The sequence below is a fragment of the Anguilla anguilla genome, chromosome 1 (assembly GCF_013347855.1).
Source record: "Anguilla anguilla isolate fAngAng1 chromosome 1, fAngAng1.pri, whole genome shotgun sequence".
In the NCBI taxonomy this organism is placed as follows: domain Eukaryota; kingdom Metazoa; phylum Chordata; class Actinopteri; order Anguilliformes; family Anguillidae; genus Anguilla; species Anguilla anguilla.
Genome location: NC_049201.1, coordinates 72379311 through 72403871, shown reverse-complemented (window position 1 = coordinate 72403871; position 24561 = coordinate 72379311). Strand labels below are relative to the sequence as shown.

The window sequence follows — 24561 nt, the reverse complement described above, 5'->3', positions numbered from 1 at the left end:
CCCCCGGGCTCCGCCCCCGCCCCCCCCCCCCCCCCCAGCTCTACGAGTTGAGGTGCTCCACCTGGATGGCCGAGGTGGAGACGGTGAGGCAGAGATCCTTGTGGGCGGCCAGGTCCGCCACGCTGACCGGCTTGTACTGGATGTCCCCGGCCGACACCGTCTTGTACTGGTGCAGGTCGAAGGTGCAGGGCACGCCCTCCGCCTGCGGGTAGCTGCCGGGGTTGCCGTGGCCGCCTTGGTTCTGGCCCTGGCCGCCGCCCCCTCCCGAGCCGCCCCCGGTTCCGGTCCCCCTGCCCTCCCCTCTCTCCCCGCGGCCCTGCCCCCCTCCCCCGCCCCCCTGGCCCTGGCTCTGCTGCTGCTGCTGCTGCTGCTGCTGCTGCTGCTGCTGGGCGGCCGCCACGGTGGCAGCGGTCAGCGGGTCCGGGTTGTGTTTCCTCATGTGCTTCATCAGGTACGTCTCCTGCAAGGCAAAGGACGGGCCAGTTAATGCCGTGCAGACAGACGGACTGAGGGTACGCTCGTATAACCAGTCATTAATGTGCAGTGGACGGTAACTGACATCTTTATTTGTGCTGTGTGGCACGTCGCAAAACCAGCGCGCCCCTGTTCCAGGGCATCGATGGAGCACCTCGGTGATTCACGGTCTTGGCTGATCTGCGCGCTGAAATTCGATACTGCGTCCATGATTAGAATACACAGGGCCTGTTGCTGCCTGTGAAAGGCAGTACATCTAGATTCACAAGCAAAGGTCCAGCTTTTGCTAAAAACCATAAAACTCAGAACTTAAGGTGTCACCACAGATCCTGTGCATCACACCACCTGAGACAGTATCTTACACATTGATGTGCAATAAAACCTTTTTTTTTTTTTTTTAAAGCCATGGCAGATGGCCATTAGTTAAGGCAGGGGTGTCAGCCTACAGCCCTGAAGGGCAATTAAGCACTTAAAAGTGGCCATCCTTCATATCTGATACCTTTTCATGATGGCATTTTTGTAGCAATGTCAATTCAATGCGTTTGAGTTCTGAAATTTGCTCCTCTATTATGCTACTGTCCACTGGTGTGACAATCCCTTTAAGTAAGCTGACGCACAGACAGAAACTTGCACTCTGAATGTGAAAGAGGGAGCAATTTAAAAAGCATCTTTAATATTAGCTTTGATATGGTACTCAATATTATCAGATGACATTGTTGGCTGTCTCTAGTCTTTCAATGTGCATTCAATGTGCTCCTAGTTTCGAGTAGAACTTTAGTATTTGAAGAGTAACTCTTGTGACCACCAGTTACCACAGATGTCACCATATCCACCAAAACTGATTGTCTGAAGACCCCATACACCTGGTTTCCACATTTCTAAACTGGCTGCTGAATGGAAGGAATTAGCAGAGACCTGCAGACCCTGCAGCCCTCCAGGGCTGGAGTTTATGGGGGGAAACACCTGGCAGCTCACTTTCCAGAGAGGAAAATAACCACACAGCTGGAACCCAGGCTCCTCCCACACCCATAAAAGTGGGTGGGTCTCCCTGACTGACAGGCAGGTGAGAAACCCAGGCTCCTCCCACACCCATGAAAGTGGGCGGGTCTCCCTGACTGATAGGCAGTTGGGTGAGGAATCCAAGCTCCTCCTACAACCCATAAAAGTGGGCGGGTCGCCCCAGTTGGCAGACGGGCGGGCGGGGACGTACCGAGGTGTACGACCGATTGCACAGGCCACAGGAGTAGAGCTTGGCGTGTTTGACGGTGTGGGTGGACAGGTGCACCTCCAGGCTGGCCGAGTCCGTGTAACCGCGGTTACAGTTTTGGCACTTGAAAGGCTTGTCCTTATTGTGCTGCCGCCGGTGAGACTGAGGGTACAGACATTACGATAATCGTCACCAACGAGGATCCAAACAAACATTAACACTTCAGTTACTGCAGGAAACAGTACGACGCCAGGTTAGGCTCTGGGATACGTTACCTGCAGGTTGGATAGCTGGGTGAATGCTTTCTCGCAGCCAGGATGCACACACTTGTATGGCCGGTCACCAGTATGGATCCTAACAGAAGAAGAAACTACAATTATAACAGCCTTTTCTCAAATATATTACCCTGCACCCACTTTAGCCCACAAACAGGAACTGCAGGAATTGTAGTCCATTAAAAAGACGTACTAAAATCATCTCAGCGACCTTTTAGGTATGCAAATACGCAGTCAATTCCCATTAAATCAGCGCATTATTGTATAATCTTGCCGAAAAAGCCATTTCCCCAAGCCAATGTATGAGCACAAAGTGTCATTACAGCTAAACTGTGCCATCTTGCACAGGTCACTTCCTGCCAGGGGCAGCGCTGTCGCCGTGAGCAGTCAGGGGGGATCATAAAAAGGGCGGAAGGAGAAGTGTGGGGAGGGACACAAGTCGATACTAACCCAAGCACCGCAGGCGGTACCTCACCATTAAAAAACTAAACGCTGAGCAAGTAACGGCAGGCAAAGCAACGGCCCAACCCACAAGCAGACACAGGGACAGCCAACCGTGGCCGCTTTGGACGTTCACAGCAGAATACCATTAGCGTGTTTGTCCTCATAACTGAAAAAGTCGAGCCTCCAGGCTATAATGCACATTAAGTGTTTACGGCCCACCCTTGTCAACAATATGTTGTCCAACTTTTATACTTTTTAATTGTCTTTCCTTATACATGTTGTCACACTGGTACCTTGCTGAAACCGTAAGTTGTATTACTTTTGAAGACGCCAATCAAGAGGGGCAAATGTGGACCGATTAGAACCAGATAAGGCAACAGGAAAATGAAACCAGGACGAGCGTGCGCTCTCAGCTCGGCTGGCTAATTTGCAGTCTGCCCCTGTGCTGCCACTTTCGCAGCATTCTTCTTCAGGAAGGAAATGGACCAAAAATATATAAGAGTGCTAACACAGGAAAATGCAGGTTGTGAAACCATGGCATTCCCTCTTGTTATCGTGTAATTGGAGATATTTGCGAGGGTTTTTTTTTTTCACCTATTATTAGTGTACGAGAGGGATAAGCACTCTCTGGGAATTACACTGGTTGAATGGGTGAAGATATGGAGATACGCGACTCTGGTCAGAGAATCACAGGAAAGGAACTCGAATTTAAAGGCATTAATTATTGTTGTGTGCATTTGTGGTGTTCATGTATTCATTAACGCACAAGCAGTAACAGTAAAAGGCAAATAATTACTTCCTCTCCGGCTTGCAACACACACTGAACTGTATTAGATCTGGTAATGCTCCTGTTCAATAATGGCATTGCTCCAGTGTACTAGAACGCAACTGCTCCAGTGTTAAAAAACTCCATAGCTCCAGTGTACTAGAACTCAATTGCTCCAGTGTTCTAGAACTCCATTGCTCCAGTGTTCTAGAACTCCATTGCTCCAGTGTTCTAGAACTCCATTGTTCCAGTGTTCTAGAACTACATTGCTCCAGTGTTCTAGAACTCCATTGCTCCAGTGTTCTAGAACTACATTGTTCCAGTGTTCTAGAACTACATTGCTCCAGTGTTCTAGAACTCCATTGCTCCAGTGTTCTATTGATTTCAATCACCAGCAGTGACTGTTACATCAACATTAGAATGTTCAGTTAAGAACATTCTAACGCTGATGTAGCTTGCCTGGCGCTCTCTGCACTTGCCTGTTGTGCTGCTGTAAGTGACTGAGCTGCCGGAAGGTTTTCTGGCAGTAGGAGCAGGTGTAGGGCTTGGCCCCGCTGTGGATGCGGATGTGCTGCGCCAGGTAGCTGGAGTTGGCGAACGATTTGGAGCAGTGCGGGCATTTGTGCGGTTTGGCCTCCGTGTGGTTCCTGTTGGAGGGACGGAGGGGCGGGGAAATGGGAAAGAAAGAAAGGGATATCGGTCATACAGCAGGCAGTCTTTCTTTCTCTCTCTCTCTCCCACTCTCTCAATGCTTTCCCAATGTCTACAAGAGTCTATTTTACAGCACTGCAGGGGTTATTCTTCTCTGGCTGTCTCCTTAAAAAAATATATATTTTACAAACCTAAACTGATAAAAACACCAAAAAAAGGCCAAGCTGATGGGGGTAAAGGAGGAGGGGGGTGGTGTTCAGCAGAAGGGGGGGATAGGCGGACTGGGCATGCGCTTCACAGGGTTTAGATCACTGCACAGGACCGCACAGCAAGCTGGGAGTCACTTGGTCTGAATGAAGGCCAGAGGGAGAAAGACAGAGGGATGGACAGAGATGGAGGGAGAAGAGAAGGGAGGTGAAGCCATACGGGGAACAGCGGATGCAAAGGGGGAGAGGGGGGCGGGGGGGTGCAGGGGTAGAGGCGGCAAACAAACATTCCTGCTGTGTCTCAGTGGGGTTATTCCTTCTTCCCCCACCCTTCTGCCTGTCTACCAGCCTGTGTCAGTGCGCGTGCTCGTGTGTGTGTGCGCGCGTGTGTACGAGACGCGTCTGAGTGCGGGTGTGTGTCAGCGCGAGAGAGAGGGAGTGAGAAGAAGGGGGGGAGAGTGACGGACAGAAGAACAGACAGAAAGCCAAACACAGAGGAGACGGGCAGGACCTCAAGCAAAGAGAGCGAGAGACAGACAGATAGACAGACAGATGGACAGACAGATGGACAGACAGAAGAGGGGTACCACTGCATCCATGCATGCAACGACCATCCACAACCACCAGACGCAACGCACACAAGCACAGACACGCAGCTTCCTCGACTCACAAAAGCCAGAGTTAAGTCAAAGGCATGCATTCCAAATATGCATTTTAAGCACTTTTGACATTAACTAAAAATAAAATAAAATCTGTAAAATCATATGTAAATTAAAATGCATTTTTCAAATTCAATTTTCATTTAAGTAACTGAAAACAAATTCAAATGCATTTCATGTACGAATACAGCCCAACATTGGCCCCAGTTACACACACACACACACACACGCACACACACGCACACACACGCACACACACGCACACACACGCACACACACGCACACACACACACACACACACACACACACACACACACACACACACGCACGCGCGCTCTACGAGGCCACTCCCGCTCGCCGACGCATTCCAGGAAAACCAAACACGGACACCCCACGCCAAAAACCACCACACGCAGCACAGAGCCAGCACACCGCCACGCCCCCCCCCTGCCCCGCCCGCCGCCCCGCCCCCCCACGCACGCACGCGCGCCATCCACAGGGGGCGCGCCTCACCGCCACACAGCGCGCTCCGCACGCACACACTCCACCAGACAGCGCCAGCGCCAGGCGCCGGAAGGAAGCGCAGTACCGTGTGTGCTGCTGTAAGTGACTGAGCTGCCTGAATGATTTCTGGCAGTAGGAGCAGGTGTAGGGCTTGGCCCCGCTGTGGATGCGGATGTGCTGCGCCAGGTAGCTGGAGTTGGCGAACGATTTGGAGCAGTGCGGGCACTTGTGCGGTTTGGCCTCTGTGTGCGACTTGGAGTGGATCTGCATGTCTGACTTACTGAAGAAGGTCACCGCGCACATCCGGCACCTACAGGCGGAGAGACACACAGACAGGAGGGGGGGGGGGGGGGGGGAGGGAGGGCGGGGCGGGGCGGGGGGCGCAGGCGTGGAGACGGGGAGAGAGAGAGGAGCGGGAGCGGGAGAGGGAGAGAGCGATGTGAGGACAGGAGGTAGAGAGAAGTCGAGGAGGAAGGGAGCGAGGAAGTGGGAAAAGAAGCGAACGGTGGAGGAGAGAGGGAAGGTAGAAAAAGACGAGGTGTGCGTGTTCAGAAATGGGGCGGGGGGGGGGGGGGGGAGACGAAAAGAAGACCCAGGTTGGGGAGGGAAGGCAGGGGTTGGGGGTACGCAAAATCAAAGAAACAAATGACAAAAAAAAAATAGTAGATAGTATATATGTTTACAAGGGGAGAAAGGAGTGGAGCGTGAGAAACGGGGGTGACAGAGACAATGAGAGGGACAGAGAAAGAGAGAGAGAGAGAGAGAGAGAGAGAGGGTTGTATAGAGTGCCGTGTCCACCGTGCGCAGCAGTGTGTGTGTGCGTGTGTGTGTGTGTGTGTGGCTGTGAAGCAGCAGGTGTGTGTCCAAAAACACAGCAGCACAGAGGACAGTGCTCATGCCACCACTGTTCCTGCCTCCTGTCCCATTAGCCTGTGACCGCATGCAACTGTGCGCGTTAGCCCTGTCCGCTCAACACGCGGCCGTGTGTAGCCACAGCGCCAGAATGCTAACGGAAACACACGCCGTCATAAAGGGAAACAGTGCTACAGGTGTGCAGGCACGGGCCATATTGAGGGTGTGTAGAGGCCCACAGCAAGTGCTCCTCAAACCGCCTTTTCCGCTCTTACCTGTAAGACTTGTTCCCATCTTTGCCGCCGTGGTCGTCCTCGTCGTTGGAGAGGTCGTAAGGATCAGTGCTGTGGTGCTATAAAATAAAAAAAAAGCCAACAAATAACCATGCGATCAACCACTAAGAGGCACAGGGTCAACGCACTGAGGAAACAATGCTTCAGGTGTAATGCTTCTTATCAGACACTAATTCAATACTAAATATATTTATGTCTCATGTGGATATATATATTAAATGTAGACCAGAAAGTTGATTTTGACACACCCAATGTTTTGGCTCTGATGGATATATTCTAGATTTGTCCATCTCGTGATGGCCCGCTTTTCTGGCACTGACACTTCTTTAATCCTCTTGTCGACAGACAAGAGCAACAGACACTAAATGCAAATCCCACGCCTAGAATCGACTGTCAGTGGAGCAGCAAACAGTCCAAATACTTTTGCTCCCAAAAAAGTGTGGGGGGGGGGGGGCAACATACTGTAAAAATGGCCGTGATTTCTACACTGGCCACCCGATATGAATGTAAATACCTGCAAAGCAAAGCTGACAGTCTGCACTTTAACCTCATGCCATGGCTTTCACTTCAGTTCCAGTGTACTGGAGTACAGTGCCAAAACAACTAAAACTGTGTCACTGTCCAAATGCTTACAGAGTACACTGTGATATACCCGCAGTATGCATTTAAATATGGCATTATGAGAAAATATTTAATGACAGACTAGTTAACTAGCTGGAGGCACATGCCAGTTGCAGCTTATTTTACTTTATCAAACAAGCGGACAACTGAGTGAATACTTTAGTCCAGTATGTGTAGTTTGTGGCTAAAGCCGTACTATGCTACGCTAGCCGAGACTCCGGCACAACGGGGGTCGGACAGCGAATGCAGTACCTGCCCCCCAGAGGCCAGGTGCGCCAGAATCAACGCGTCACTTCCTGTCGGGAGAGGATGGCCGGCGGAGGCAGGGCCCGCCCGCGGCAATGCCGACTTCTTTTTCCTGCCCCGCTTTGAGGGCGTTGGCATGACGACCGCTGGAGAAATGGTGACGTCTTCTTTCTTGTCTGCAGGGGCGGGGGCGGTAGAAAGGGGGAGGTGAAGGGGGAAGAGAGAGAAGCATCCCAGTTAAGACATTAGCACTTTCATCCGTCCCATCTATATCGCCCCTGATTAGGCTTAGAGGATTTCTGCGCTTCTTCCTGCAATAGGTCTTCCTTTTAAAGCGTGCCAAACGAATGCGAATTCATCCATCGAGAACAGGTCAAGGGACTTGCCAAAAGCAACAAGACAAAAAAAAAACCTGGAAGCCTGGTATGGGCACTGGGACGTGTGTCTGCGCAGAACGTGTCCCTTTAAAGGACGCCTGCTCGTACAGGAAGCTCTCACGCGGCTCAGTCAGTAGAAGCACTTGGGTCTGGTGTGAAATTCACTCCACACCAGCGCTGACTGAGAGGAACAGCATGTGATTGGCTGCAGTGCAACCCGCAGGGAGGGGGGGGGGGGGGGACGGTCTCAACTGACAGACTGGGTGGCATCTGCACCAGCTGCGCGGAAGTGCGCTCCTCCTGTGCAGTCAGCTGCTGGACTGTGGAATTACGGAAACGGCAGCTAACACGCTCTTTGGAGGAAGAGGAGGAGGCGGAGGCACGCTAGCCTGTGGCCTCCCAAAATCGCCAACAGGAAGACATCAATGCAGCGATGAAAGGAGTCTATGAAAACAGCTGGGCATTCCGCAATGGGGAAGGGGGTGGGGGGGGGGGCAGGGGGGAACCAGGCTGACAAATGGGCTCAAGTGACACGATCAGTGAGCGTCCCTCTCAAAACAGACGCCGAGGCTGACCCGTGCCATCAACTGTGCTCATTCCGGAACGTTCATCTGCACACGCGACACAAGTCACATTCAGATTCCCCACCAGGCTCCCATTCCCGGGACGTAAAACGGTTTTGTGTCCTTTTTATACGACGCGGGCGCAATTCTCTGCAGCCCAATGAAGGAAACGCCACAAACGACTCTTTGTTAATTAGAGAAAAGAGAAGCCTGGCAGACACAGCTGCCAAAATTCTCAAAAAACCCCTACCCATAATCCCCTCCAGCTGCTAGGGATTTCATCGGTGAAGCAACCATTACTGCAATGAGGTGCTCTAAGCTAGTTCAGCCACGTCCTCCCTCCTTATGGCACAGCCATGTGGTGGTCGGCCCCTTGGGTAACATCACATCTTTCGCTCGCGAGCACGAACGTCGGCGAAGCAAAGACGCTCCTCGTGCACAAGGACCCCCTTTGACGGCAAGAGGCCGTCCTGCACCATGCTAGTAATAATTCTGATTAACGACGGGCTACGTTTATATAAGCACCCTCCTCAATTCGCCTTACGGTGACGGGGGACTCATCTCAACCATCGCCGCGCTACGCGGGCAAAAAGGTGCTCACTGTACCACGCGCGCACCGACCACAGAACCGCATCGTAAACACCAGGCACGTCCGACGCGCCCGCCGCCGGCGCTTCCCGCTGGCGTGAGCCCCTGACGAACGCAGCGCGGCTGTTCCGGTGGCCGCAATCCAACAGCGCCCGACCACACGCTCGCACGGCGCATATCCAGCAAAGCCACAAATACAAAAATTTAACCGTAAGCCATTGTGCAGCTCCACCGTATAACAGAAAATCAATTTTTCCCTTACACTTCAAAATAAATAAAAATCCCCAAAAATTCCAGCTAGCCCGCAAGCTAGTTTATTGTATAACAGAGGTGTGCTCTGCTCGTTGGTTACTGCTAACAAATGTACAGTATATAAACATTACTGCTAACTAGCATACTATGCAGTAGTAATACACAGTAATTTCTGCCCATCTCCCCTGACCCCCCTGTTCCGTGCGTGAACTTCATATTAAGGGCAGAGATGAGAAATCAAAACTGCGTGAAATATGTATTCTCCATGAGCGAGCGACAGGCACTGCTGGAGACTACCAAGGCGTGCTGTCTGTCCGTCCGCTGTTAATGTTAGGCTGTGGTGTGTAGATGTGTTGGGCCGTCTAGTGTTGGTGTTAGGCTGCGGCGTGTTGCAGTGTTGGGCTTTCTAGTGTTGGTGTTAGGCTGCGGCGTGTGGCTGTGTTGGTACTTACTGTGACTGTACAGGTAGTGAGAGGAAGGGCCGCCTGCCTCTGGCAGAAACGGAGAGAAGAGAAGAAACTCAGCACACTGAGCTCACTCCCTCTGCCCCAGGAGAGCTCAGTCTCTCCCAAACTGCCCCAGCAGAGCTCAGTCTCTCTCTCAAACTGCCCCAGCAGAGCTCAGTCTCTCTCCCACTGCCCCAGCAGAGCTCATCTCCCAAACTGCCCCAGGAGAGAACAGTCTCTCTCCCACACTGCCCCAGCAGAGAACAGTCTCTCTCAAACTGCCCCAGCAGAGCTCAGTCTCTCCCCCACTGCCCCAGCAGAGCTCAGTCTCTCTCAAACTGCCCCAGCAGAGCTCAGTCTCTCTCCCACTGCCCCAGCAGAGAATAGTCTCTCCCAAACTGCCCCAGCAGAGCTCAGTCTCTCTCCAACTGCCCCAGCAGAGAACAGTCTCTCTCAAACTGCCCCAGCAGAGCTCAGTCTCTCCCAAACTGCCCCAGCAGAGCTCAGTCTCTCTCAAACTGCCCCAGCAGAGCTCAGTCTTTCCCAAACTGCCCCAGCAGAGCTCAGTCTCTCTCCAACTGCCCCAGCAGAGAACAGTCTCTCTCAAACTGCCCCAGCAGAGCTCAGTCTCTCCCAAACTGCCCCAGCAGAGCTCAGTCTCTCTCAAACTGCCCCAGCAGAGCTCAGTCTTTCCCAAACTGCCCCAGCAGAGCTCAGTCTCTCTCTCAAACTGCCCCAGCAGAGCTCAGTCTCTCCCAAACTGCCCCAGCAGAGCGCAGTCTCTCCCAAACTGCCCCAGCAGAGCTCAGTCTCTCTCAAACTGCCCCAGCAGAGCTCAGTCTGTCTCCCACTGCCCCAGCAGAGCTCAGTCTCTCCCCCACACTGCCCCAGTAGAGCTCAGTCTCTCCCAAACTGCCCCAGCAGAGCTCAGTCTCTCCCAAACTGCCCCAGCAGAGCTCAGTCTCTCTCAAACTGCCCCAGCAGAGCTCAGTCTCTCTCAAACTGCCCCAGCAGAGCTCAGTCTCTCCCAAACTGCCCCAGCAGAGCTCAGTCTCTCCCAAACTGCCCCAGCAGAGCTCAGTCTCTCCCAAACTGCCCCAGCAGAGCTCAGTCTCTCTCAAACTGCCCCAGCAGAGCTCAGTCTCTCTCCCACTGCCCCAGCAGAGCTCAGTCTCTCTCTCAAACTGCCCCAGCAGAGCTCAGTCTCTCTCAAACTGCCCCAGCAGAGCTCAGTCTCTCTCAAACTGCCCCAGGAGAGCTCAGTCTCTCTCTTAAACTGCCCCAGCAGAGCTCAGTCTCTCTCAAACTGCCCCAGCAGAGAACAGTCTCTCCCAAACTGCCCCAGCAGAGCTCAGTCTCTCTCCAACTGCCCCAGCAGAGCTCAGTCTCTCTCAAACTGCCCCAGCAGAGCTCAGTCTCTCTCTCAAACTGCCCCAGCAGAGCTCAGTCTCTCTCAAACTGCCCCAGCAGAGCTCAGTCTCTCTCAAACTGCCCCAGCAGAGCTCAGTCTCTCTCAAACTGCCCCAGCAGAGCACAGTCTCTCTCCAACTGCCCCAGCAGAGCTCAGTCTCTCCCAAACTGCCCCAGCAGAGCTCAGTCTCTCTCCAACTGCCCCAGCAGAGCTCAGTCTCTCCCAAACTGCCCCAGCAGAGCTCAGTCTCTCCCAAACTGCCCCAGCAGAGAACAGTCTCTCTCAAACTGCCCCAGCAGAGCTCAGTCTCTCCCAAACTGCCCCAGCAGAGCTCAGTCTCTCTCAAACTGCCCCAGCAGAGCTCAGTCTATCCCAAACTGCCCCAGCAGAGCACAGTCTCTCTCTCAAACTGCCCCAGCAGAGAACAGTCTCTCTCTCAAACTGCCCCAGCAGAGCTCAGTCTCTCCCAAACTGCCCCAGCAGAGCTCAGTCTCTCTCTCAAACTGCCCCAGCAGAGCACAGTCTCTCTCAAACTGCCCCAGCAGAGCTCAGTCTCTCCCACTGCCCCAGGAGAGCTCAGTCTTCCTCAAACTGCCCCAGCAGAGCTCAGTCTCTCTCCCAAACTGCCCCAGCAGAGCTCAGTCTCTCTCAAACTGCCCCAGCAGAGCTCAGTCTCTCTCAAACTGCCCCAGCAGAGCTCAGTCTCTCCCAAACTGCCCCAGCAGAGCACAGTCTCTCTCTCTCAAACTGCCCCAGCAGAGAACAGTCTCTCCCAAACTGCCCCAGCAGAGCTCAGTTTCTCCCACTGACACAGCCGTAAAGCAGGGCAGTGCCAGCGCCCGGCGATCGGCATCAGCAGCAAAGGCCAAACTGGCGCCCGCAGTTCAGCGATTTTAGCATTCTGCCAGCCTATAGAGTGGGCATCGTGCCAGCGAACAGCGGATACAGCGTTTTGCCAGTGTGAAAGCGTTAGCTGACCGCGCCGGCGCCGTGGAAGGTTAGCGCGCGCGGGCCGGCCGGAAACGGAGCTGGCGCTTGCAGAAGTTAGCTGTGGTGTTAGCGTGAGCCGCTCTGTACTGTCAGGTCCATATAAGGGGTTTTTTTTTTTAAACTTTGGTCCGTGTCGTGCCCCTGCAGACAGCGTTAGTGTTAGGCTGCAGGACTCTCAGCACCAGTATTAGTGAGCTGCAAGTAGCCAGTGTGCAACACTACACCGCAAAGCCAGGGTATCTGCAATTTAAATTCTTTTTTTTTTTTTTTTTTTTTTACACAGTTTCACTACTTGCTGGATTACGTTTAGCGCTTGCATTTTTCAGACATCCTCCAGACCCTTCGGAACATTCTGCCGAAACGTTCTGATCGCGTCAATACGGTGTAATTTAATTCTGGAGCCGCCGACAGGGAAGTGAGAAAATTAATTTGGAAAGCCCAAACCGCGGGTCTCCTTAATGACCCCTCCCCTCCCGTGTGAGGAGTCAGGAGGGTGAAGCGACGCCCAGCTCGGCGTGGGAGGCAGCTCCCTACGGAGCGGCTCGCGTGGACCCCGCCAAACAATCGAGAAAAACGATTTACATCTCGGTTCAGAATACAAATCGATGGGAGATTTACTTCTGCAGCGGCAGACTGCGGTCGCTCTGCTGGCGGTGGAAATGCAGAGCAAATAGAAGTGCTTCAGCAGCCTTTGCGAGGATATTTCCACATTTTTAAATATAAAATCTAAATGATAGAGCACCGCTTTATCATTATTCTGCGTGCCGTCAGAAGGCCGGGGGATGATTTTTTAAAAATAAATAAATAATGAAAAATGCAAGCCTAAACACTTAAAACTCTAAACTCTTAAAAGTGCATAAACAGGAACAAGACAGTCAGAATTTATAAGCCCCCTCATCCGGCGCCATAGCGACATAGCTCAGGAGGTAAGACCGATTGTCTGGCAGTCGGAGGGTTGCCGGTTCAAACCCCGACCTGGGCGTGTCGAAGTGTCCTTGAGCAAGACACCTAACCCCTAACCCCTAACTGCTCTGGCGAATGAGAGGCATCAATTGTAAAGCGCTTTGGAAAAAAGCGCTATATAAATGCAGTCCATTTACCATTCATCCTCCTATCAGACCAATCTCCGGAGGGCTCCCAGTAGTGCCCTTTACCTGGGTTGGGGGCGTGCAGGGTGGACACGATCATGGTGGTGGTAGGGTGCCCGGAGACGAAGGACTGTGAGGAGGAGGGCGGAGAGACCAGCGTGCCCTGGGGGGTGGTGATGACCAGGCCCGCTGGAGGGAAGGAGAGAGAGAGAGGGGATAGGGGGCGGTGAGTGACCCATGCACATTCACTGTGATGTCACACTGTGAGGTCACATGGCACTACAGAAACTAGTATAAAACAGCATCAGCCAGAACGGCTCCACAGTGACCAGTTAGTGACCCACAGGTGTACAGGGAGGAAGAGACAAACAGATAAAAGATAGGGAAACAGCATAGCACCAATGCACACGCGCATGCCCACACACACACACGTATGTACACAAACACAAACACGCACACAAACACAAACGCAACCATGCGCTCAATCACTCACACACACAAACAAACGCACACAAACACGCACACACCTGCTGTCATGATGCCGGTGGAGGGCACAGGCACGACGGTGATGTTCTGGGACGTGTGCGGTGGGTGCAGATGCCCTCCGCTCCCCAGCGACCCGCCCCCTCCCCCCTCCTGCTTGGGTGCCCGCCCTGCCGCTTCCATGGCGACGGAGCCGGGCACAGTCAGCACGGCGGTGGGATAGTGGGAGGAGGAGTGGGGGAAGGAGGGGTTCTTGTCCGGGCCCAGCTGCTCCTTCATTTTGTTCAGAAACATGGCGTTCTCAATCTGGGTGATGGACAGGGGTGAAAAAGACAGGGACGGAGAGTACAGAAGATCAGAGGAGAAGAAAACAAAGGGTAAGGCCAAGGGAGTGTGAGTGTGTGTGTGTGTGGGGGGGGGCAGGGGGGCAGGAAGAGAGAAGTTAACTGAAAAATTATTTTGATTATGCTCGAATATTTTGAGGTTTAGAAAAACATAACTATATACATGTTTACATGTTTACTATATACAACTACTTAAAAACTTCTAGTGATGTGGGTTACGATAATCATAAAAATTCTCAGAGGAATTCATTTTTCAGTCAACAATTTTATTTATGAAATAAATGTTCATAATTATTTACAGCCGTTTCATACTGGGTATATGCCATATCTTATCATCATACCCTTACCTGTCCTTGCACTGTTGGAACGGGAGACCAGAAGTATGAGGAGTTAAAATGGGAATCTTCCATCATTCCTGCAATAAACAAGCAACCACTTCAGCACCCCAGACTCCTTAAGAACTACTTTCATGTTCTTATTCGTGGGAGGGGAACTGAAGTGCTTTCATGTACAACAGGGCAGACTACACGTGCTTGCACCACCGCAACATTAAGCACTTCATTCACGTGCACCCGCACGCAAGCATTTCCACAGTATAGAACCCAGCAAATGTATGGCTTCAGTATCACACTCGGGGACACACGATTGGGCGACTTACAGTAGGCTGCTCACGCTCCTCGTGGGCACACTCAGGAGTGCCGCATGTAAACGAATCTCGCTGTCTGCTTCTCTCTCTCGACTGTACACGCCCAGTAATAGGCCAAACGAATGATCCAGCCCGCGAGTTCAGTGTATTAGGGTGGGGGGACTACCGAAACCAGTATGTATCGCCACTTCCTATACAAACAATGTCATTAGACTAGCCTTTTCTCAGTGATACCACAGTAACCAAGCAAATATGCATTTTTTGCATTACTGAATTTTTTTGCATCATTTGCTGTTCGTGTTCGGCCTCACGCTTGCGACTTGCATTTAGCAAAAAAAAATAAAAAATGAATGCATCCGGTTAAGTTGGTGTTCAAGGGTGCTCATTTGTACATAACTACACACACACAATCAGGGCATACTAGACGGAACGTAAAATGCCATTGCCATCAAATTTTTCACCTACTACTATCACGTATGCAGGTAATTCCCGCTTCTGCCAAACCACTCGCAAACTGACAGATAACAAACTAAGCTAATCTTATTAAGTTCCACAGCACTAATGTTTTGACCAGTTAGCCAAAATCAACTGGCTAGCCATATTAACTAACTAACGAGGTATAATTATTCGGTAGGTAATTTGCTAGCCATGTAATCCGACTAAAATATATCAGTGATATGGTATGTACACTGCAACGCATATTTGTGGACAATTTCTAATAACGTTAAATTATCGTTAAGCGAACATTTTTGCCAGGAGCTATATTAAAATTATACATTAAAATATTTTATTTATTTACAATCCTCGACAACCCGAGAAAGAGGCTCCATTTCTTATAGCTAGACAGCTACATAGATGGCAATAATCGACCATTTAAAACACAAAAGACGTCAGCTTGAAAGCAATATTATCTCTGCCTCTCTCGCGTCCCTCGTCTGAGAAAATAAAAAAGAGAAAAAAAAACCTCGAGGATAAAAAAAACGCGAACAGAGAAAAAAACTGTCGACGACGAAGCCCCAGCGCGAGGCAGCCTCACACAGACTTCCGGCTGTCGAGACAGAGAAGAGAAGCGGCTCGTGCGACTCACCCAAATTAATTATCAGAAAAAAATAAGAATTAGCGGGGAAATCGGTAAATTACCGGTGCTGAAAACTCTCTCTCCCTCCCCGGGGCTTCCTCGGGCCGGGACAGTTCGGAAACTCCGTCCAAATCCGCCCGAACCCACAAATTCACCGAGTTTTTTTCTCCTTCGAATTTTTCTATTTTTTTCTCCTCTTGCAGGGCTACCCAACTAGTCTGTGCCACACTTCCGGTGAATAAGGTCAAAAAACAAAGACCGTCTGAGTACTGGTGATGTAATTTCCGGCGAGTGAGGTCAAACGTCTTGTATGGAAAGGGGGAAGATGGAGGAAAGGCAGAGGATGAAATTATACAGTTTACCTCTGTACATTCGTTAAATATTAGTTTAATCTGTTTTAAAGTTCTAATTGACGATACAGCCTTTAAAATCCTAATAAGAAGAACACGTATGACTGGAAGGAAAGTTAACCGTCAATAGCGTAACATAATGGCAAATTAAGAGAAAATCTCCATTTTGCTGTTTCAGATAGAAGACTGTTTTCAGAGGGACTGTTCAGCGACCGCTAGAGGGGGCGAAATGTACAAGAATATGAAATGCAGTCCGTTTAAGTTGCAGACGTGTTTATTTGAAAACATTATTATCGGAACGGTCGATTTTTGTACACTACAGGCTGACTAAGTATCGATTTTACAACTTTTCGGTTAAAGGAGTGTTTTGTTTATATGTTGCAAAAAGCGGACTGAGTGAGTGAAATAAACGAGTGTTGACACGGTTCTCTTGTCACTCCACAAGGCGTCGCTTGACGAATATGTTACAATGCGCACAGAGAATGAATAGAGTAAACAACATTGTGCGTGTGCATGGCAGTCCCTGTATTGCAAACATGGAGTCACTTCCAGTATACGAGGTCACATAATGTAGTCCACTTCCGGCCTGTGAGGTCGTACTGTATTTGTATTTGCCGATGACACGTAGGCTATTAAAATAGCAATCAGGCTAACGGCAAAATGAGTGAGTGAGAGCTGACGACATAATAAAACATAAATTTAAGAATCTGGCTGAACATTGTGCTGAAAGAAAATGATAGTGTACTCGTAGGCAATCATATATGTCTCTAGAGACGTACATCTGAAAGAAACAAATTAACAATAGCTGGAGAGCTGTTAACGTTAGGACCAGGGATAGCTAAACAGATGGGGGAGGTGAGGAAACTACACAAGAAGTTGAGACAGATTGAAAATCTGGAGATCAAACCCACCCTCACCCCAGAGGAGAGAGTCAAGGTACAAAACGCTAATACCGTTTTATTAATAACAGCCACATTCCTTACGGTGTCAACTGAGCAACAGAGCTAACGTACTTGCTGTTATGACCTCCTGCTCTCTTAGGACTGTATACAGTATTGCAGTAAATCGTACTATGACGTAATAGTACCGGGTAATTAAATTGTCACAGACACTTTGAAATGTCTCCACCAAGAATCAAGTTAATATTGTACGATTTGCTATTTTAAGGCAATATAATATCCGTCGTCAACAGCACAGCACAGTGTGAGTATTTTTACTAAGCGGGATTTTATCACCAGAAAAACGAAAACAAATGAGGTAAGACGGTGATATAGCGAAAACCATTTAGTCATTTGAATTGGAGCTATTGAATTGGGAATACTGGTCTGTGGTGTCCATAGTGTCCAAAATCCTCAGTGTGTTGATATTACACTTGATCCTTCAGAATCCTAGATGAATCGGGTGACCTGACAATGGACAGTCAATGAGAAGAAGAACGGGGTTAATTACATTGTAATTCAGTCAGTTTTGGAAATTAATCAAAATTCAATTCATTAATTGAGAACCATTTGTTAATGGCCATTTTAAATTCATGAATTGGCTGAATTGAAATGGACCTCAACCCTAATGAGAAGGGAGTCAGCTTAATATATCTTGTCTTGCTCATCTTCAGCTGCTAAACTGGAATGATGATTAGTTGAACTAAGTTAATTATGTATCTTTATACCACACACACATACACACAGAGTGAAGTAATCATAACACTAGTGAGTGTCATTCTGCCATATTTAATTATCTGAAAGATAACCTGAAAAATACAGTCACAGGTTTGACCCACTAATGTAGATAAGTTCCAGTGATCGCTATTGCAAGGGTTATTGCGGCGTCGCAAAAAAACTGCGATCAACATTTTGCGTAGTAGCAGGAAATATCAAACAAGAGCTATTCAAGGGGGACACTAACAGCCCCCCGCTTTTCCCCAGATATCCAAGAAGGAGGAGCTTCGTGCCAGATTGGCTGAGCTGCTGCTGCAGCATTCTGCCCCCCAGCAAACCCAAGGCATTGTGGGGGACGATAAGGAGAAAATGAAAAGACGAGTGTAAGAATGAGGGATGGGTGGAAAGAGTGTGATTCTTTTTTTTTTTTTTTTGTTAACAAAAAAGGAGTTCTCCAGGCCCGGCACACGAGCTGTGATCTTTGAAAATTGCATTAAGCGTGCTCCGATCAGATCTTCGGCACGTTTCTTTTCCACATACAGGAAGGAAGAACACGCTGTTAGAGTAATATTTTCGGTGTCGCACAAAGACACTCCAGTCACCATGTAAGGTATTAAAAACAACATGGTTTGATTGTAGCTGCTTTTTAAATTAACGGTGGCTCTTGGCACCTATGTTTCATTGTAAAGCTATATAAAATGAGATGCTTCTACGTGAAACACGTGTACATGTGTGTTCACTTACAGTTTGTATATGTATATGTCATGTAATAAATGAGTGATAAATAAGCCGTACGCTGGATGAGGAGCATGAGGTGGCCAGTCCAAGATCACTAAATTGACGCTGTTACCTTAAATGACCCCTGCGTAGTAGCTTTTGAACCTGTGTACAGTACGAGGCCCAAAACTTCACACGACTCTTGTGTGCATTTTTTCTCTCCCCCGCTCAGGAGTAGAAGAGGCAGCTCAGACGGCCTCGTGTCCCAGGCCGCTGCCCCCAAGGTGCCGAAAGCGGCACCCCAGGAGGAGGGCGGGGAGGAGCAGGCGGACGCACCGGAGGGTGCGGTGCACGGCGGCCCTGCCAGTGTGCGGTCCCCCGCGGTCGGGTCTCAAGAAGGTGCCGTATCCCAACCGCCATTTCAGCATCCAAATCCACAACTGTAACTCGTACGGCTACAGCATGAGCTGTATGATAAATACACACACATATATATATATATGTCCTTGGATTTATATAGCACTTTTCCGAACGCTCAAAGTGCTTTACGGTGAAGGGGAAACTCACCTCACCCACCACCAATGTGTAGCACCCACCTGGGTGACGCACGGCAGCCATTTTGCAGCCAGAAATCTCACCACACATCAGCGAAGGTGGAGAGGGAGAGAACATTTCTTCTTAGCGTAACGGTCGAAAGTGTCAGAGAGTGCACGGACTGTCCGCCAAGGGAAAGTTACTGTTACTGTTAACGCTCTCTCCCCGCGTCCCTCCCAGACGCGCGGTTTGCGACGCTCAAGGTGGCGTGGGAGAAGGCGGGCTTTCGGCTGAGGCCGCTGGAGGGCCACAGCGACATTGTGACGTGCGTCCTCGCCGTGGACAACCTGGTGGTGTCTGGCAGGTAGGTAACCGTGTCGACGATCTCGGCGCTACGTCTTCCTGTTTTAGAGCGAGGGCTCCCAGACTTGCCTGCCGAAGGCCCCGTTTATCTCGCGCCTCATTACATTACATTACAGGCATTTAGCAGACGCTCTTATCCAGAGCGACTTACCCAACTTTTTACATAGCATTTTACATTGTATCCATTTATACAGCTGGATATATACTGAAGCAATGCAGGTTAAGTACCTTGCTCAAGGGTACAATGGCAGTGTCCTTACCCGGGAATCGAACCGACGACCTTTCGGTTACAAGCCCAGTTCCTTACCCACTGTGCCACACTCCGTCCTACTCCGCCTACTTCGCCTCTTATTCGATTCGCCTCGTTAGAAGCAGCATCGGGGACTTGGAACGCGGAAGATTTGAGATTTCGCTCCGAGAGCTTTTCGAGGAACGGTGAAAACCTCCGGCGAATCAAAGCCGCGGCTGTACGAGCTGAGCCCGCCTCGTTAACGCGCGCGCGTGCGTGTGTGAGCGACGCGCTGGGCCAGCTGCACTGCGCTTTGATGGAAATACGCTCCCCCAGGCCCAATAACCCGGGACGCAGATTTTAGCGGGGGTTTTATGTTTGCCTTATGGCTGGTCGGTACTGAATCTAATCTCTCTCTCTCTCTCTCTCTTTCTCCCTCCCTCTCCCCCCCCTTCAGCCGCGACACCACGATAAAGGTATGGCACGTTCCCACGGCAACCGAGCAGCGCAACCTTGGGGGGCACAGCAGGGGAGTCACCTCGCTGTCCTCGCCGCCCCCCGAGTACTGCAGGAGATTGGGTGAGGCGCGGCGTCCCTGAGTGACACATTTATACACGCCGTCTGCTAAAAGCACGACGCGCTTCTCTCACCGCCACACCTCGGCCCGCCGCTTCTGTCAGCCACACCCTTATGGAAATGAAGTATACTGCAATATAGGCTAAAAGCATGGTAGTGGGCTTTTAGGAAAATATAATGGCATGTTTGTTTAACAGCATCACGTTTTTCTAAAAATGTCTGAAAGAGTTGCAACATCTTAATCTGATCTTGACGATGTGGTTCGTGTCTGTAAGGCTTGTTATAGGGTGATTCAAAGCCAATGTTAGACATTATAATGACATCATTTGTAATTCGCGTGCATGTTGGTCACGTATATTATTACTAGGCGGAATGTTCTTTCACGCTGGGACGTTGAGGACGCTCGAGTATTGCCGTTAAGCTTTGATCACGTAGCCGCACGCACGCGGCCTGTTTTCAGACATCAGAACCGCGCGTCTGACCTTTCGTCGGAGTAATTTAAAAAAAAAAAAAAAAACAACGGGCGGCGTTTTCTCGGTTTTGCCGCGGCCGGTTTCTGGCCCATCGAGCTCGGCGCCACGTTCGCTGGCCCGTGTAAATGCCAGCGCTCCTCCTCTCCTCCTCCTCCTCCTCCTCCTCCTCCCCCCTCTGCAGCTCGGCTCCTGTCCCTGGGCGAGAGAGAGCGCTTCGTTCTCAGCGGCTCGGAGGACTGCTGCGTCAAAGTCTGGGCCCTCAGCACGGGTCAGTTCGCCGCTCGCCGCTCGCCGCTCGCCGCTCTTTTCCCCTCGGTCTGCGCTCCGCTCCGGCACGCTGGGGGGGGGCGGAGAGCAGGGGCGCGGGCGCTGATCCGTCTCAATTCAGCAGATTAATTGAAATTCGGTTAATTTGAACATTTCCGTAGAAGGCAATGGGATTTTATTCCTTTATTCATTCATTGAATTTCAGTTAATTTCCCGAATTGAAATGGAATTGAGCCCCAGCCTTAATAGAAAATTAGTAGCGCTTAAAAATTAAAAAAATTCTCATTCATGAATGATTGTTATAGAAATGTAGCTTTATTACTGCGTGAGGAAAACGCCTTGCCCTGTTCTTTTAAGGGAGCTGCGTCAAGTCCATCTACACGTTCAACCCAGTGTCGGCTCTGACGTTTATATCAGAGGGAGACGGGCACATCGTCACAGGCTCAGGTCAGACCACTGGGCGTGCGCGCGTGTGTGTGTGTGTTTGTCTGTGTCTGTCTGTATATGTGTGTGTGTGTGTTTGTGTGTGTACATGTGTGTGTCTCTGGAAAGGGCCAGTATTGGTACAGTGGAGGCAGAGACAGAATATTGACTCTGTTGGTTCCTTATGCTCCACAGAAAGTCACTGATCGAGTGTCCATGTAATGGAATGTCACTCTCTCTCTCTCTCTCTCTCTGCTCTCTCTCTGCTCTCTCAGATGGGGGTAAAGTTGAAGTGTGGAGCTGGGATTCCATGGAATGCTGTCAGTCAGTCAAAGCACATCAGGACCGTGTGACATCGCTGCAGGTTGGTCCCTGCGTGCGTGAGCTGGACTCATACAGATTCTGCTGGATTCTCTATTGAGGCGCTCAGCCTCAGCCAATCATCTTGCGTACTCTACTCGCTCACAGTGTCAAGGGCCACTCCTCTTCAGCGGCTCTGCAGACGGGGCCATCTCTGTGTGGCAGACGCTTCACTCTGACCCTGCCCCCCTGAAGCAACTCCATCACTGGAGCTCCTCCGTGACTGGCTGCGAGCCGCAGAATGGTTCCGCCTTCAGCCGCCTGGCTCTCAGTCCCCGTGGAGACAAAGTGTTCCTGGCCAATGGGAAAGCCAGCCTGAAAATTCTGGACTGGAGGACAGGTGTGAGGAACTGCAACTCCCAAGATACTAAGCGCTTGGGACAGCAAATCTTTGCAGGAAGGGAAATGCAATCAGTAAAATGTAGTTTTCAGCCTTCAACCTAATGGGATTATCGCAGAGTGCATTGTGGGAGCACAACACAGAGAAGCAAAGGCAATAAATGAAATTGAATTATAATTACTCTGAATTTCCACAGTTATGAGGAAATAGAAGTGTATTAAACAAAAAGATGCAATCAGGATGAGAGTGACAGAATTGGAACACTGGAGTACAAACGAGCAACTGAAATCAAAGTACAAGAATTATCCAACCACAACAAACTGCATTAGACAACAGCAATAAATGGTAGCTCATACACTCTCATAGACTCTATGGTAAAAACAGTAATAGACTGAGAAAGAATGAAAACCGGCCTTGAGTAAGCACCGCCCTCTCCGTTTCACTCTCTTATTTTACCATCTCCTCATAGGCTCTGTGTCCAGGCTGGCCAATCACAGCAGCGTCGCCGGGGTGACGGACTGTGTCAGTCAGACAGCGGGGATTCTGATTGCCTCCTGCTTTGACCTTGCCACGGGGGAGAGTTCCCTGAACTGTGAGTGTCTGAGCCGTGGTGACGAGTTGCCTTATCAGTCTGCGGGCGGCACAGTAAGTGCTCTCGGATTCCCAGCGTCCGCCTCTCCTGATGTCCTCATTCGCCCTCTTCTCTCTCCCAAGTGTTCTCTCTCCCTCAGTGCAAGTACCTGGTCTCCCTCACCTGTCCGGAATCTCCCAGAAGCCTTTGCTTCACCGCGTGGCTCACGGCCAGCGGGGATCATCGTTGGGTCACGGGGGGCAGGGTGCTTACAGTTTGGGAGCAGCTCCCAAGTAAGAAAAAGCAGAGGTGAGAGACCCAGCAGGCTGTGACTCACACCGCTGACATGCTATGCCAGCCTCTCCATTCACGAAATAAACTCGCTTCGATGACACCAGCAGTGTTATCACATGACCCCATGCTAATAATGGTAATTGCTCTGCTAATGCCAGGGGAATGAGGACGATGACTGTGATAGCGTGTGGAACCGAACCCCTGCCTCTCCTTGAATATCATATCTGAGTGCGCTTCAGGACAGCATTCTTTGGACAAAAATTCTGTCAAGAACAGCACCTTATTTACAAATACTTGCATATACAAGGCAAGGAAGGTGGCAGTCAAGTGAATTGAGATGAACGTGCCAGACTTGATTATTAAATTAGGTCCCTTTTCTATTGCATTACTAAGGAAGGGACGAGTAGGTGCACAAGCAAGTGTTTTTACAATTGGAGTGGGACTGATCGAATTACATGGCGACTCCCCTCACAGTTCAGTCACTGCAGTGCTGCTCTTTGAAAGTAAGGGTTGTTTGGTGACAGTGTCATGTTCATCTCAGTGGTGATGTCACAGTGAGGAGAGACAGCCGATTGGACGTCCCTCCAGTGGAATCTGATGGAGACACAGACGAGGAAGAAAGTGACGGTGAGGCTCGAGAGATCCAGATCTCCTATGAGTCCTGATGTGAAACATACAGGCTTTTTCATGTGGTCACGTGTCCACAGCCAGTCCATCCCATGTTTATGTCTGTCCTTCTTTTACAGAGTATATGTGCTCAAAAATATTTGTAAATGTTTATTATTTTTCTATCTATATTTATAATATTTGTAGCATTATTTTATTTGTTGTGTCTCTTATCTCCTGTCATTTCATTATACAATTGTGCTTGCAGATAAATTCTAGCGAATGCATGCTTTTGTCACACAAATAGAGTACTCTCTGGGCACCACTGTGTTTTTCTTTTGTCTTACCTTGCATATTTTACTTCCGTATATTCTGCTGGCACAGTGAGAATGTTTCTACCACAGCACATATCCTGTCTCAGTGTATGTTTGGGCTGCGTAGGGTGGACACCAGACTGATCACAGTCTAATTGTTGCTCTTGTAATTAATGACATACCTCTAAACATATATATTTATATGTTGTTGGTAGCTAAACCACAATTGTATGTTTTAATTGATGTATCAAATTTAATGTTCTGGTTTCCTTCAGGAACAATCTTTTAAGGCTTTGAGATACACACACACACACACAGACACATTTGTGGCTCACACACACATTTATCAGTAACTGACACTTATCACGTCAATGACATCATCATTGCTCATCATGTATGCTTCGATATTAACAGCTTTGCGGGTTGTGAAAATGCAATGTCTCAAGTTCATACCAGTCAGTATCAATTTCAGAAATGTCCTGGTTTTTATATAGAGTAGAAAAGGTGTGTGTTGTAATTCTAATTTCTAATAATCATTACCTGAGTAACTGAATAGACTTTAAGGTGAGCTTCCTATTTCCCACAGATTATTCTGAGGAAGACTACATGTCCCAGTATGCATCTGAAACAGGAGGGGAGCCCAGTTCTTCATGGCTCCGGTGTGCTCTACAATGATAGACAGTTCACTCAGCTGCCTGAATGAGAGTACAGCACTGTAGACTGACAACAAGGAGGGAGGAAGGGAGGGAGGGAGGGAAAGCGATAGAGAGAGGGGGAGTGAAGTGTGACAGATTGAGAAGAGGGGGAGAAGCAGAAGGTGGGGAAGATTGACAGATTGTTTTCTGTATAACTGTTGTTCATAAATACTGTTTGAAATAAACTTGCCAAATTGTGATCCACTGACTCAGTGTTTATCATTTGTCTGTCTGTGAATATCTGCTTCTCCATCTGTTTCTGTTATACTCAACCTGTCTGTGCTGTAAATTAATGCACATTGATTCTCTGCCTCTCTCTCTCTCTCTCTT

General features: G+C 49.8%; 2 protein-coding genes across 10 annotated transcripts; one reads left to right on the top strand and one right to left on the bottom strand.

The window, feature by feature from the left end:
- Positions 1-26: 26 nt before the first annotated feature.
- On the bottom strand, positions 27-15680 carry znf384b (zinc finger protein 384 b). Of its 5 annotated transcripts, none has more exons than XM_035392800.1 (12): positions 15527-15680; positions 14088-14155; positions 13441-13702; positions 12926-13102; positions 9431-9469; positions 7205-7374; positions 6314-6390; positions 5272-5496; positions 3646-3813; positions 1957-2035; positions 1685-1843; positions 27-460 (listed from the first exon to the last, which is right to left on the bottom strand). In XM_035392800.1, exons 2-12 carry the CDS (start codon positions 14151-14153, stop codon positions 41-43), a joined length of 1842 nt encoding a protein of 613 aa, XP_035248691.1. In that variant the 5' UTR covers positions 14154-14155; positions 15527-15680; the 3' UTR covers positions 27-40. The 5 variants fall into 5 exon arrangements, with proteins under 5 accessions (XP_035248691.1, XP_035248709.1, XP_035248700.1 ...); XM_035392818.1 differs by having other exon boundaries at positions 12980-13102; XM_035392809.1 differs by lacking the exon at positions 15527-15680 and adding an exon at positions 14399-14546.
- si:ch211-154o6.3 (uncharacterized protein LOC563854 homolog) lies at positions 13645-24431 on the top strand. Of its 5 annotated transcripts, none has more exons than XM_035392888.1 (13): positions 13645-13773; positions 17737-17852; positions 18419-18585; positions 18961-19084; positions 19770-19891; positions 20543-20629; positions 20986-21075; positions 21327-21415; positions 21520-21751; positions 22221-22343; positions 22466-22631; positions 23158-23243; positions 24123-24431. In XM_035392888.1, exons 2-13 carry the CDS (start codon positions 17839-17841, stop codon positions 24209-24211), a joined length of 1389 nt encoding a protein of 462 aa, XP_035248779.1. In that variant the 5' UTR covers positions 13645-13773; positions 17737-17838; the 3' UTR covers positions 24212-24431. The 5 variants fall into 5 exon arrangements, 4 of the variants coding, with proteins under 4 accessions (XP_035248779.1, XP_035248754.1, XP_035248763.1 ...); XR_004762509.1 differs by lacking the exon at positions 13645-13773 and adding an exon at positions 14615-14868 and having other exon boundaries at positions 22483-22631; XM_035392863.1 differs by lacking the exon at positions 13645-13773 and adding an exon at positions 14615-14868.
- Positions 24432-24561: the final 130 nt, after the last annotated feature.

What these genes read in the sequence shown, in the direction of transcription:
- znf384b (XM_035392800.1), bottom strand. Translation starts at nt 14,153, where the DNA reads ATGATGGAAGATTCCCATTTTAACTCCTCATACTTCTGGTCTCCCGTT. An exon ending in TCACTACCTGTACAGTCACA is followed by an intron (nt 7,375 to 9,430) that starts GTAAGTACCAAC and finishes CCGCCCCTGCAG; the next exon opens with ACAAGAAAGAAGACGTCACC. An exon ending in GATGGGAACAAGTCTTACAG is followed by an intron (nt 5,497 to 6,313) that starts GTAAGAGCGGAA and finishes CTCCGCCTGTAG; the next exon opens with GTGCCGGATGTGCGCGGTGA.
- si:ch211-154o6.3 (XM_035392863.1), top strand. Translation starts at nt 14,737, where the DNA reads ATGCATCCGGTTAAGTTGGTGTTCAAGGGTGCTCATTTGTACATAACT. An exon ending in CGAGTACTGCAGGAGATTGG is followed by an intron (nt 19,892 to 20,542) that starts GTGAGGCGCGGC and finishes CCCCCTCTGCAG; the next exon opens with CTCGGCTCCTGTCCCTGGGC. An exon ending in AGACGAGGAAGAAAGTGACG is followed by an intron (nt 23,244 to 24,122) that starts GTGAGGCTCGAG and finishes TATTTCCCACAG; the next exon opens with ATTATTCTGAGGAAGACTAC.